This window comes from Emydura macquarii, unplaced genomic scaffold (genome assembly GCF_026122565.2).
Source record: "Emydura macquarii macquarii isolate MOO-44397 ecotype Brisbane River unplaced genomic scaffold, CSIRO-AGI_Emac_v2 contig_3692, whole genome shotgun sequence".
Taxonomy (NCBI): domain Eukaryota; kingdom Metazoa; phylum Chordata; order Testudines; family Chelidae; genus Emydura; species Emydura macquarii.
This window is the reverse complement of record NW_027133829.1, coordinates 4,931,496-4,945,526: the sequence shown is the minus strand read 5'-3', so window position 1 is coordinate 4,945,526 and position 14,031 is coordinate 4,931,496. Positions and strand designations below refer to the sequence as shown.

At 41.0% G+C, this 14,031-nt stretch overlaps 1 protein-coding gene across 3 annotated transcripts in view; it reads left to right on the top strand.

Annotated features, from left to right (window-relative positions):
- Positions 1-5,543, top strand: part of MXI1 (MAX interactor 1, dimerization protein) — a 75,718-nt gene extending 70,175 nt beyond the window's left edge. For all 3 annotated transcript variants that reach the window (XM_067537117.1, XM_067537119.1, XM_067537118.1), the window contains 3 exons: positions 71-185; positions 1,348-1,519; positions 3,635-5,543. In XM_067537117.1, coding sequence (XP_067393218.1) covers positions 71-185; positions 1,348-1,519; positions 3,635-3,798 — 451 coding nt within the window. In that variant the 3' untranslated portion in view covers positions 3,799-5,543. The remainder of the gene's footprint in view (positions 1-70; positions 186-1,347; positions 1,520-3,634) is intronic.
- Positions 5,544-14,031: the final 8,488 nt, after the last annotated feature.

Here is a 14,031-nt window from a genome sequence, read left to right as displayed (position 1 = left end):
GGTAGGAAATGAGGTTGATCTTTGTCCTTTGTAAGGATGCAGCTCCTAATCAATATCTCACCCCCTTCAGACGTGCTCACCTACGCCTGTGCTTAGAACGTTTAAAGGTTCTGATACCACTAGGACCAGATTGCACCCGGCACACAACGCTTGGTCTGCTTAACAAAGCCAAAGCACACATCAAGGTAAGCACCACTTTTCCCAGGCTTCCCAGATATTTTCCGTCTGGGCTGTTTCTAACTGTACCACACTCACCCACTGCCCGGAGGTAAATCTGTGCTGACAGAGACTAACACCTCTCAAATACATTACTCCTTCAGTTAAATCATCTATCATTATTACAACATGGGTTGTTAGGAGGGTCCATAATAAACTCTTTAACTCTGGAAATGATTGATTAAGGGAGCAGGAGTCCTATTCTGTACTGTGATCAGTGGAAGACAATAGCAGATCTCACTCTTTAAGCAAAAACACAGCTGATGTGATTTGAGGGGCTGTAATTTGATGGAAAATGTAACTACTTCTTGCATGTCCACTTCTAGAAAATCAGCATAGACTCTAGAAACAGGGATGACTTATGGTTTCCATCATCCTTCATCTGTGGCTCTGCTAGGTTCCCAAAGCCCTCCATAGATCACTTCTGACAAAATAAAGTGTGAAAAAAATCCAGTCTTGTAGGGATCTGGGATATACATAAATCCTCTGTTGCAGCTCAGACTTGGTAAGGGAGAGAGCCTTGCATGAAGGATTGTGTTAGCCTGAAATGACTCCCATCTTATGCAATGTGTTGGCCGTTCGGAAACTGAGAACATTGGCCTGCTAGATTTCCGAGCTGTGATCAAAGGAGTTTGTAATAGGTTACATAAATCACTGTTTAAATGGAAAACTGCTTCTGAGAAATACCTACTAAACCAAACAACAGGAAAGCTAGACATCCCAGGGTAAATTTTTGTGTTACCATTGTGCATAACAAATATTGAATCTGTTTGGTTAAGGGAATTGAGGCCCCCTAGTGGATGAACTCAGTGATGCAGTTTATTGGTTAATTACATACTTTTATAAAGTGCAAAAATTAAAAAAACAAAAAATCCTATATAGATATTCATTCATTCATCCCCCTAAAAGAAACTCCTTATACACATATGTAAGATCTAGCAAAGTTGTAAACCAACAAAGACATGAATAGACTTCATTTCGCCTAGTGACTAAAGGATAGCCTGGTCCGATGCTTGTCTGAGCATAAATCCTTTCAGAACATGGGAAAATCTGAAGCAAAGTATATGGCTGTGCTGTAGGGGGGGAAAAAAAGAATTAAAATCATAAACAAGTTGTATTTTATCATGTCAGAAACTTGAAGAGGCCGAGAGGAGAAGCCAACACCAGCTTGAGAACCTGGAGCGAGAACAAAGATTCTTAAAGAGAAGGCTGGAACAACTGCAAGGTCCTCAGGAGACAGAACGAATACGAATGAACAGCATTGGCTCAACCATTTCCTCTGATCGCTCGGACTCAGAGCGAGGTAGGTGTTCTACGTGCGCCCAGCTTCATTAAAATATTTTTCTAAAAAATCAGCTCTAGTTCAAACAGGAATTAATTAGGTAAGTCTTATGACCTATACTGCACAAGAGGTCAGATGAGATGATCATAATGGTCCTTTCTAGCCTTAGAATCTGTGAATCTACCTAAAGGGATGCATCAGGATGAAGACGGACCTTTCCCAAACATTTTGAGTGGTGAATGATTCCTTCCTTCCATTTTGCTTTTCCTGTTACTTGCCTCTTAGCTTCGCCATTAAATGGGTCTCTGTCTGTATTTGCCAAGGAAAGGATGTGTGCTTTGTCAAGTCATTCTGCCCGATTGTTGGCCAATCTTGCTTAAGTCGGGAAAGGGGGTTGTGATTGTGCAATCAGGTGATTCTTGTGGCATTTGAACTTGACTGCTGTATTTGAACAGTTCTCTAAAGTCAGAGTGCAAAAGTTTTATGTTTTAAAAAAAAAAATCAGTGATCCCAAGTCAGTAACCCAAACACGTGCTTAAAGGTATAAAAATGGGCTGTGCATCTCCTCTTTAAAATGTAAAAAGAAAGTCTAGAAGGAATTTTCAAAAATCAGGGTTCCATTTTCTGCTTGTTCCTGCTATTTCTAAGACAAAGGCTTGTCTTTCCCATTTTACTGGACAATTCCTCTGGAGGACTTGGATGTGGAGCAGGCTCTTTCTTTTCCCTCTGCGGAAGAGTGGGGGGGAATGTTGAATCTTTCACTGAGACTTTTTTTTTTCTCCCCACTATGTATCAAGTATTAGAGGTAAATATGTTTTTAACAAAACCATAGAGTTTTACTCAGCCACTTACTTTATATCTGAGCTGATATAATCTTACGAGGTCTCTAGTTGGCCATAAAAGTCTCTGAGGAAAGAGAGGGCAGAGAAGATTTGGGGGTGTAATTTTAAGATCAAGCAGAATTATTTTTAAAAATGTCCGTCCTCTTTTACATACCATAAAGAACCAACAAAGGGCACAGAGATTGCCCGTCTATTTATTCATGATCTGTGAGCTTAACTGTCTTACCAATTTTTGTCATTTATTTTTTAGGGCCATAGGTAAATTTTTCAAAAACATTTCAGTGACTTGGGAATCTCAGTCTCCTTGACTGTAATGGCCCAAAGTCGCTGAAGTGCTGTTGAACATGATACCCTGTGTCCCTACAGAAACATACTGCAGGGCCCTATATAGATCTATCTCCGCTATCACAACGGTAAGGTATCCCCCAGCACTGTTGTGTGTCACAGTAGCCCCCAAGGACCCAGATCTGTATTACGCTAGGCACTGTGCAAACATACACAAAGTGATAGCCCCTGACCTGGAAGAGCTTATTATCACCTTGGTATCCGAATTCCAAAGGATATTGCAAGCAACCCACTATCATGGTGATAAATTCACTCCAAGCTGCGGGGGAATGCCCAGACCGCAGAACCTGGGTGGCAATGATGGCAAGGTAGCTGGATGCCATATGGCGGGGCTGAATGCTGTGGTGCTGCTTAACACAGGGTTCTTCCACAGCCCCGCAGAGCAGAGCTACTGACTAATGATTAATCCAAACTCCACTGAGTTCTTCATCTTAAGAACATATGAATGGCCAGACTGGATCAGCAGTGGTCCATCTGGCCCAGGATCCTGCCTTCTGACATTGGCCAATACCAGATGCTTCAGATGGAATGAACAGAATAGGGCAGTTTGTCGGGTGATTCATCCCCTGTCATTCAATTCCAGCTTCTGGCAGTCAGAGGTTTAGGGACACCCAGAGCATGGGGTTGTGTCCCTCACCATCTTCACTAATAGTCATTCATGAACCTATCCACCATGAACTGGTCTCATTCATTTTTTGAGCCCTGTTTCCAGCTTGGGAGTTCTGGGTTGGCTGGCAGCAAAAGAGTTTAGTAATGCCTTTGAAACACATGGAGACAGCATCCTCCCTGCTGAAATTGCGCTCTGCCCACCGTCTCCAGGAGATCATTGCGAATCGTTCTGCGTGATGCTTATTTTATCGCTGGAGGGTTGATCGTTTGTTGATTGTAGTGTTCAAGACGTAGCTGCTTGCAATGACACTAACCTGCGTGTGTGTCGTTTTCTTTGCAGAAGAGATTGAAGTGGACGTTGAAAGCACAGAGTTCTCCCATGGAGAAGTGGACGATATCAGCACAACCAGCATCAGTGACATTGATGATCACAGCAGCTTGCAGAGTATTGGAAGTGATGAGGGTTATTCCAGCGCTAGCGTCAAGCTCTCATTCACTTCCTAGAACAAAGTGAGACGTCAGTGCAGGGCGGATTATTCCATTGGAGTAATCTGAGTTCAGACTGGGTTCTAGATGCAGTATCCTCTTTTAGAAATGACATGTCAACAGCTAGACCCGGACAGACCTATATATATGTAGCCCCTTGGGCAATAGGTGGGTTGGAGGCCTCCATAGGAACCTGTATATGTTCATTGGGTCGTGTTGCAAAATCCTGGTTTCCACTGGTGTAGTGAAACTGAATCCTGGTCCTTCTGAAGTCAGTGATGAAACTCCCGTTGGCTTCAGTGAGATCTGGTTTTGGCTCTTACATGATGATCTGGTTTTGGCTCTTACATCCTTTGCTTTGACTTTGTTTATTTGAAAGAGGATACTGGAGATTCAGCCCCTTTCCCTTTCTCAATTTGTCATGAGATCTGAGAAACGTCCAGTTTGTCTCATACTGCATTCAGATAGATCAACTTGGTTTAGACCTTTCTGGAACTTTCCTGGTCCTGAAAGGACTCTGTCCTAATATTTGATCACCATCAGGCATTATTGTAACATAGCAGGAAGTCACAGCAGCTTGGCCATGAAGACTTATCACACAGCCTATGAATAATAATAGGAGTTCAATTCATGCCCAGAGAGAGAGGCAGCAGTGAAGCTCATTCAGGAGAACTATCACCATTCAGCTCAACGTTCTATTGGACATCATTTAAAGTTAGGGTACTAAACTGTAATCTACCAGCACGTGGTGGGCTGCGTTGTGGGGTCAGGCTGTGAGTCCAACAGCAGTACTCCACTGTAAACACACACATACACACACAATTGAGGACAGAAAGAAACCAGCGCGTGGAAAGTGTTGGAAAATCATGCCAAGATACTGAGTCACTATGACCTTTTATTTAAAAATCTTTTGATAAAAGTTTGTAAATGTGTTGGGAGTAAAACACTCTGAATGTGACACGCCTTTTTAGAGCTTATCCATACGAAATCTTAGATGTCTTTTATAATGGATTAACGCCACTGAAAAGGTGTCTATTTTGATGCAGCATTTGACCCGATGAAACACAAAGATGCCCTTTGCCATGCACAAAACAAACAAGGTCTGTGCTAGCTGGGAAAGGTCAGGTTTGCTGTTTATTTCGGTTTCCTTTTTAGAATCATTCCCCTTTGCAAACTTTGAAGCCACCTGATCCCCTACGGTAGTCACAGTTCAGTAGTTAACGTAGTTAAAGTCAGCACTTGTCTCATCTTAATATAACATTCAGCCTGCGTACTCCCCCCGTGCGTATCTGCTGTCTCACCTTTGCAGGTCCTGTTGCTATTGTATCGAATATTTTATAATTTTCTTTGAGATGAGACTTCTAACCTGCACTTTGCTTTCTTTTTTTGTCTTGTGAGAATCATGTTTTGTTTTGTTTTGTTTTGTTTTGTTTTCCAAGTTAAAAACCTTCTTTCAGAGACCTCAGCAATGGCATTGTTTGAAATTTTGTATACCTTTAAGTAATTTAACTACCCCGCATTACTAAGGAAAAAAAATAAAAGGAAAAAATGCTTTATAAAATGCATAACTTATTGCTGATTTGAATGGGTTGTTAATTTCAGTCCTGTAGATTTTATTTTATTGTTTTAGGTAGGGTTGGGCAAAAAAAAGGAAAATGAAGACAACCTTATTTAGCAGTGCAGTGGAATTGTGTTTAAATGTTAGCATATGGTCCCATATTAAAGTAGCACTTTAACGCCATTAAACATTTCTGGATCTGAAATTAATTTTGTTCCTCCATCTTGAATGCTCATATGACTTTAGCATACACATGTTCTTTCTTGTGCTCTTCTTATGCCTGGGAGGGGGGGGGGGCGGGAAAATGTGTTCTTCTCTAATCCAGTTGTAAGAAGATCCTGAATAATTCTAATGTAGATTTTGTCTAATTTCTGTAAATTGCATGTGTTTAAACCTTCCTTTGTTACCAAATCCCCCGAGATATGATGTCATACAATATGAGACACGAAATCGCTGTTCATGGAGTGGAGGAATAATCTTTCCATGCTGTGATGCATTATTTCTGGGTTTTTAATTCTTTTGTTTATTAAAGCCTGAGTCGGGTTGCTATTTCTACAAGTCTGCTTACCCATGTGCATAGGTAATACCCTGATTTAGTGTGTGTGATCATGTCTCCCTCTAGTGGCTGTCCTCAACAGAGATAAGAACCTGCTAGTTACTGACAGTTAATGGAGTTATTCCTTTAGTTCAGTTGGCTGGGGCTTGTTTGTTTGGTTTCAGGCTGAATATCACGGGATTGATCCTTGCTAACAATTGTAGAGCCTGTATGTAGGCAGCTATGAATTGTTACATGTGTTTATCAGCTTAAGTCAATGGGACTACTCACATTAGTAAGAAGAAATCAAGTGAGTAAAGACTGAAGGATCACCGTGTGAACTGATAACCATTGACTGAATCCCTACAACTACCAATTTTTGTCCATACTAGAATTATCAACAGCTGGAATTTATATTTGACTCTGTTCAAATGAGTTCTGGTAGCCACCATTTTATGGCAGTCTCTCTCTGCCACCAGAAGTGAAATGGTGGAAAAGAACTGAATACAGGCAGAGGCTGGTCTTCATTCAGTGTCAATGGAATCTTGTGGTGTGCAGGTCCTTCGGAGATGAGTCCCACCATTCACAATCACTAGTGAATGCCAGCCATCCTGGGCAACCCCACCTTCTGAGTCTTCCTTTTTGGCTGTGTGGTTTTTTTGGAACAGAAAGTACACGAGGGCAATGGTAAAAAAAAGAAAAATCACATTTGAGAAATAACAAAGTTAGAGATCTTTTTTTAAAAAAAAAAAAAAAAAAGAAAGAAAGAAAAGAAAATGGATGAAGGAAAAAAATCAGTGTTGGGCAATCCTGGCAGATCAGAGCTATCTGAGTGTGTGTATGGAACCAATTTTTCTGAAAGGCTTTCCAGTAAAGCCACCTACTTGTATGCCTTTTGGGATCACTTTGATGTTGGCTGTCATCTTTAGGAATGCAGCCAAGGGTCTAGAAATATCTGGAAATTTCAAGTCCAAATACTGCAGCAAGCTGGAAGGCAGGGAAATGTAAACCACTTGGTAGCTTCCAACTACACTGATGTTCACCTTAAGTGATCCACCCAATGGATCAGCAAGTATCTCCTAGTGGAGAAGGCCTTTAAAGGATGAACAGAATTATCCTACAAACCTTTATAGTAGTAGTTAATGACAAAAGGTTGGCAGCTTATTGGTGATAGGCTCCCTTCTAGGAGTTTCACTGTATCCGTTCCTTTCACACCTCTGGACAGTAATGGGAGATCTCCTATGAAATGATCCTATGAAACGTTTCCACAGCTGCTTTGTGATGTTGGTTCAATTCCTTTTCCCCCGCTTTAATGCCATATTGATAGCACTAGCTTTTCTTTATAGATGCTTCTAAAAGCTAAACTAACATTAGTTATTTTATTTTGTTTATTGTTAGTCTAGCCTTTTTCATTGGAATGGTCAAGACAGCAAATTGGCCCAGAGAAGCCACCGTAAATGATTTAGCAGATAGTCATTGCGAATTGACCTATAGTGTGTAAATCAGAGTAGGTGATGGTCCCTTCTGGCTAGAAAACTTAAAAATTAATTAATCGCCCCCTTTGCAATAAGCCAAATAGTCTAATGTTTTGGATCTGCTTAAAGAGCACCGTCAGCCTTAAAAAATTAGTCACTGTTAACTACCCTTCAGTCTTTTCAAACAGAGTCACAGCTTGAGATGAAAATCCAAGGAGGCCTGCTTGATCTTGTTGGGAGCTGAGATGTTCCCTGAAAGCGGTTAGCTCCAAAAGAACTAGCAAAGCAAAGCAGAATTTTGCATCTTCTTCAGAACTGGGAAATGCCCCTCAAAGCTTTTGATCTTTGTACCTTCTCATGTACTATTTTGCCGTTACTGAGATAGCAGTCATTTCTCCAGCAGGCTCATGCAATGCCGTTCTTCCTCAAAGTCTCCCCTCTGATTGTCTTAAGACATTGTTCATCCAAAGCGGAAACTTTTGAGCCTTTAATGTACTCATCTGTGCTAAGCACACTTGGATGGAACTCCATGATTGGTTACCATTCCCTGAGAATCCACTATGTTGGAATCAGGGCCTTTATTTGGGTGATTCTCTCCCCCCTCCCCCCAGTTTAGTTTTCTGTGGTTTAGAAATCAGATCCAACCTCCCAGCAGAGCAGGATTGTTCTGTATGGAAGCAGCTCTTTAGCCCCCAAAAAGAGAGAGGTTGGAGGACATTTCAAATATTCTCTACATACTTATAAGCACAGAGGGAGGTGCATGAATTTTGAAGTATATGTAGTGTCCATAGATTTGTTAACTAATACGGCTAAATCCGAGCTGAGGAGCTACAGAAAATTCATTCCGGAATGAATTTCTGCAACATAAGCCTCTTTAGGGCATCATCTGAACTCTGTGTCTCAAAAGTACTCTCCACCCCAGACCACCACTTTTACTTGGCAAGGTCTGTTTCTGAGCTGCAAACTCCAGCATCCTGTTGTCCTGTCTGTCTTTTCTTAGGTCGCTTAATGCACCATGTGTATAGACCTCATTTGTGCTGCTCATTCGTTGAAATCATAGGACCTGGTCTGCTCCTACTGAAATGAATTGGAATTTTTATCATTCAGTTCAGTGGAAGCAGGACAGGCCCTTAGTTACTTGCTTTAAGTTGAGAATCTTTTTTTTCAGGATCATAACCTTTGTGGTTATGTTTGGGTTCCAGTATTTCCCTGGCATCAGGCCACAGTGAGGAAAACCCAACTCTCCCTGAAGCCTGGGAATAGCTGCAGTCACCAGGGATGACATCCTGACCCCATGGAAGTCAATAGCAAGGGGACCAGGATTTCACCGCAAGAGTAAAGATCCATGTGAGACGCTCACCATTAAAAGGAAAGGTTGGGTAGGCTGCTGATTGAAACTAATACAATAACACTGATTCAGATTTCTCTGTGCATCTCCCCTTGAAAAATGGGCTTTGCCTTGCCTTACCTTACCAGTGGGACAGAGAGATTGAGGTTCTGACGTAGCATAGAGGGGTGTGTTTACATGGCACTGAGTCTCCGAGGCTAGCTTAGTTGACTTGGGCTTGTGGGGCTAAATATAGCAGTGTGAATGTTCCCACTTGGGCTGGAGCCTGGGCTCCAAGACTCTCCCCGGGTTTCGGAGCCCAGGCTCCAGCCTGAAGGGGAAAGTCGATTGCCCAGGGCTCTGAGATGGTGCCGTGGGGTTTTCCTTTGCAGTGTACACACCCTAAGTCTCCAGCTGCTGTTGGTATCTTATGTTCGCTCCCTCAAAGTGGAGAGTTCTAAAAATGTTGAGCTGGGGCCTGACTCTGCTGCTTGTGTGCTGGAAGGCCGGTAGCCCAACCAGTTCTTTTTTTTGATGGCACAGCAGAGAAAGACCTGAATTCTAAGGCCAAGATGTTCAAAAGTGACAGTGGATTTTTGGGTGCCCAACCATAGACACATTTAAGGGGCCTGATTTTCAGAATGTTTTGAGCACTCATAAGTCCTCTGGAAATCAAAATCAACCCTCCTTCAGGTGTCTCCAGTTGGGCACCCAAAACCTCTAGTCAAGTCTGGAAATCTTGGCTTAAATGTTACAAAGGGGGGCTTCTCTCTAGATGGGGATCTGTAGTCTGGAAGTAACATAGACATAATGGGGCTTGACAGACCTTGACAGATGCATTTGAAAGGTAGAAGAAGGTACAGATGAAGAAATTACTTGTACCACAGATGTGCAAATTACGCTGCTCTGAGGCTGTACCAGATTGCTTTGTTGTTGGGGCCTGGGGGGAATGTATTTTTTTTCTTTCAAAAACGTTCTCTGGGTTTAATGTGTTTAAAGGGACATTGATAACACTTTAACCTACGTTAATTGTGCTTCCAGCCTGATCTACCCACTTGTTCTTTCCCCCATCCCAACATACACGCACACTCATCAAAAAAGGTCTGCGACATTGACAACATCCCAACCACTCTGTTGAGCAATCTCTGCTAAACCTGGACAAATGGGTTGCTATGGAAAAGCTCCAGCAGTCCTGGTGGTCTTTGTTCTTGTTTATTGCAGTATCTTTCATGCTCTGTGAAGTGTAGCTGGTAGGACGAATTTCATGTTTACGAGCCTGTACATTGTCCTTCACTGACCACGTCTTTCTCAATTGGCTCCTAGAATTTTTCACTCTTCTTATGGGTGGATGGAGCCAGGTGATTGCTGATTCCCTGCTGCTGTGGGAAATAGGATTGATGGGATGTGAGGGGGCCAGCAGACTTTGAGCATTCTGGTTTTGAAAATATTCAAGTGAATGATCATTTTACAAGAACAGGACCTTCCTGCTTTAGGGAGGGGATGGTACCTAAGGTTCCTGCATCAGGAATGAATCTTTCGCCTATTTTATCCTTTGGTGTTTCCAGTTAGGAGTCTTTCTTTATATTCTTCTTTGGCTGCCAAATGCAAATTTTTACTGCCAATTAAGATCACTCCTCTTGACTTTGTTGGGACCACGTGATGATGGTGGAAAAGTTCCTAATCTGCAGGTTTGTTGCACTGCAAATGAATAGCATGTTTGCTAAAAGGAGGTTGAGCATGTCTCTGACATTTTTGGTCTTGGGTGAATCACTTAAATCTCTCTGTGCCTGAGTTTCCCGATCTGAAAATATGGATAATACAGCCCTATATCGCAGCCGTGTGGGGAGGATTAAGATAAAATTTGTATAGTGCTTTGAACATATAAAATACTAAATGGGTGCTAAATGGTTATTTGGTTAGTCTGTTCAGCTAGTCAAGTGACACTGACTGGTGTCAGCACATTTCTAGAATCCATACTAAGATATATCTGGTAACTAATATGAAGTGAACTCAGACATGCTGGAAAAATACGGTGTAAGTGGATCAAAAATCAAGCAAACACAATAGAAGCGAAAAGAACAAAAACCTCTGAGCACCACTAATTCACACTCTATGGGCAGTAGTGGTGTGGAACTTTCCCTCTTCAAGCCTTAGTTTATTGACCTGGAAGACACTTTCACAGTTCCCAGTACGTCTGACTAAGCAAAGGACCCAACAGGGCAACAGAGCTATCTTCAGACCAGTCAGATCTTGTATTCTTCCCTGCATCTGATGACTCCAATTACCATTAAAAGAAATGTTACTGAGACAGAAGACCCATTTTTCTAAATGCACAAAAATAGGCCAAATTCATCCCTTCTGTAACACACCATGAAGATTACCATTACGGCAGGGATGAATTTGGCCCAGTCAGTGAATTGTGACCATCAAGAACATTCGCAGACTATCTCACTTAGCTTTAAGAGAGATGAAAGCCAAAGAAAGGACAATAGATGCTGAGGGTACTTGCTTTGGGTTACTAGTATTCTAACAAGCAACTTGTAGCATTCACTGTGGTTAAGTTTAGACAAATTTCCATTTAACCCTCTCCTCAAAACAATAACTTCCTGAAGAGTTAATTTTTTCCCACACAAGTTAAGTTTTTGGCTGAAAGTTTCCAGAGTTGGTTTCTCCCTACCGATTGTGTGGTGGTTAGTCGGTTTGGGGGGGGGGTTGTTTGTTTGTTTTTTGGAGGATGGTGGGGGTATTTATTATTTGGAAACTTGAGGAAAAATCCCTTCCGCTCCTCTGAAGTGATGGGAGGATGCAAAAATACCCACATATGGCCTTGTAAAAGAAACATTTGAACCATACCTTTTTTTTAACAGGGTTGCAGCAAAAGCACCTAGAGTTTGAAACTTAGCATTGGCATGTTCTCACTGAGGAAAAGCACCTTTACTGAGTCTGGGGAAGAGGGAGTGATTTTCAGAAAGAAGGGTTTGAAAATCATCAACATTTGTTTTCGTAGAGCTTTGCACCTCCAATGATAAACATTCTCTCTGCCTAACTTGACCAACTGATCAGCATAAGGTAGGTTAAATAGCTGTCTGCTAGTGTCCCCTTGTACACTGACACATCAGTAGTAAGATTCTGCTTTTTAAGCAGAATCTCCAGCTTGTCTGCAGGGGTTTTTGACGGTTTGTTTTGATGTTTTTATACTAAAAATACGTTGCTTAGGCAGATCTCTTGTTAACAGCACGATGATAGAAATGTATATAATTTAGTGAATTACACAGAAAACTTTGTTTGGAAATGCTGAGTTTAAACTAACCCTTTTAGAGATCAAATAACAGATTTTGATAAGCAGGTATAAGAACATAAGACTGTCCATAGTGGGTCAGGCCAATGGTTCATCTAGCCCAGTATTCTCTTTTCTGAAAGAGGCCAGTGCCAGATGCCTCAGAACGAATGAACAGAACACAGCAGTTTATCGAGTGATCCATCTCCTATTGCCCAGTCCCAGCTTCTAGCAGTCAGAGGTATGCAAAGAACAATGATAGATAGATAGATATATAGCATGACTGCTTTAAAGGGAAAGAGAAACCCTATTGTCCTATACTTACTATTTTAATGATCAAGACACAGGTGAGTTATGGTTAGAAATATCTTGTGAAACTAAGTGTTGAATAAAACTGGTTGAGAGAGGTCAATGTACAATAGACGTTTGCCATCTTTTTCCAACCAGCTCTAGCGCTGAATACCAGTAAATTTAATTGTAAGTTGAACAAGGTCCTTCCTTATATTTACAGACCAGTAAGAGGCCTAGCAACTGAAGAAATGTAAGTAAAGTGACCATCAAACTTTGGCATAGTTGGAAAGCAAAAGAATGGATGTTTATAGGACCATGAAATTTACAATCGCTGGTATGATTACCCTACGTCCCAAGTGCTTTGTTCTCGATATTTGAAGCATCTGACAAAAACACTAAGCTATTTTATTTTTAAAAACTCAGCTGACATGATGGCAATAGCATCCTCCACAGAATTTAAATTTTCTAGTCTTTGATTATTCTGATCTGAAAACCAATGGAGTTTTTCCATTGACTTGGGCAGGGAGTAGGAGTGGGCTCTTACTCATGAAGCATAAATATTTCACTTTTCTCCCTATGTACAGAGCAGTTTCCCTGATTTGTGAGTTAAGTTTGTGCTGTTACAATTTTCACAGTAGGTTACAATCTGCATGTTAGAATCTGTTTCAGACTGTACTAGATTATGGGTTTCCTGTAGCAATTTGTGCTTTAAGACAAAGGAAACACACACAGTCCTGTATGTGTCAGCATAATGATATATTACTATTCTGCAGATGCAGTTTGGAAATTAAATGTGTATCCTTTGACAGAAAAATATTTTTCTAAGGTGTATCTAACTTAATGTGAGTTTATTTGTGATTGTTGCAGTGTGTATCAGTTTTTTCTAAGCTCTCCTGAACATTTTTTTTGTGCAGTAACTACAGAGGTGCTGTAGCCATTTGCTACTTTGAGAAACAGAACACCACAAAATTGATTGGTGCTGACTCGTAAAAGCCAGTCTTTGAAACAATATACAACTGCTGACCACATCTCTGTTTATAACATGGGGATGGTGCTGACAAATGTTGCATTTTTCATGATTTAAAAATAATTGTTTGTGGATATCTGTATTAACTTGTTTAAAATATACAAATAAATTTTATGAAATTTTATTGAGCAACTAGGTTTTATTACCCCTGTGCATACATCAACCCAGGTTTAAAGTCAGTTGACACTTCAGAGACACATTCAAATTAATGAGTAAGATGGGACTTGCCAAAAGTGGGGACTGCTTTCTGCTGTTTACTAGCAGTGCGGCCCTGCTCAGGTCTAGTTCTATGCTGCTTATTTTGATTTTCCTGTTCCAGCTTGCTACAGTTAATGCCAGGTCCTCTAAGTTATCATCATGCTAGTCCAGAAATGATTTATATATAATACCCTTCAATGTGGCAGTCTCCTTGCAGAAGGATCCCATGTATTTTTTTTTTTTTTTTAAAGTTACTGACAGCTTGATAACAGCCAAGTGCATTAAGGCTGTCTAGCGTCATTAAAGATAAATTACCTAAATACACTTCAAGTGATCAAATCTATACCACTTTCACATAACTCAGTAGACTGTTAGTATGTCAGTCAGCTGATGTATAGCTGATCTTTTTACCTAGGTTTTTTTTTTTTTTTTTTTTTTAAAGATCCCATGAGACAAGCTAGCTTAAGTCAGAGAGGGCTGTCTTCTACAAGAATTGTGGATCAGGCTGCAGTTTCATTTTGGCAGCCCTCTGCCCCTGAAGTTCTCTTCAGAGCAAATGGCTA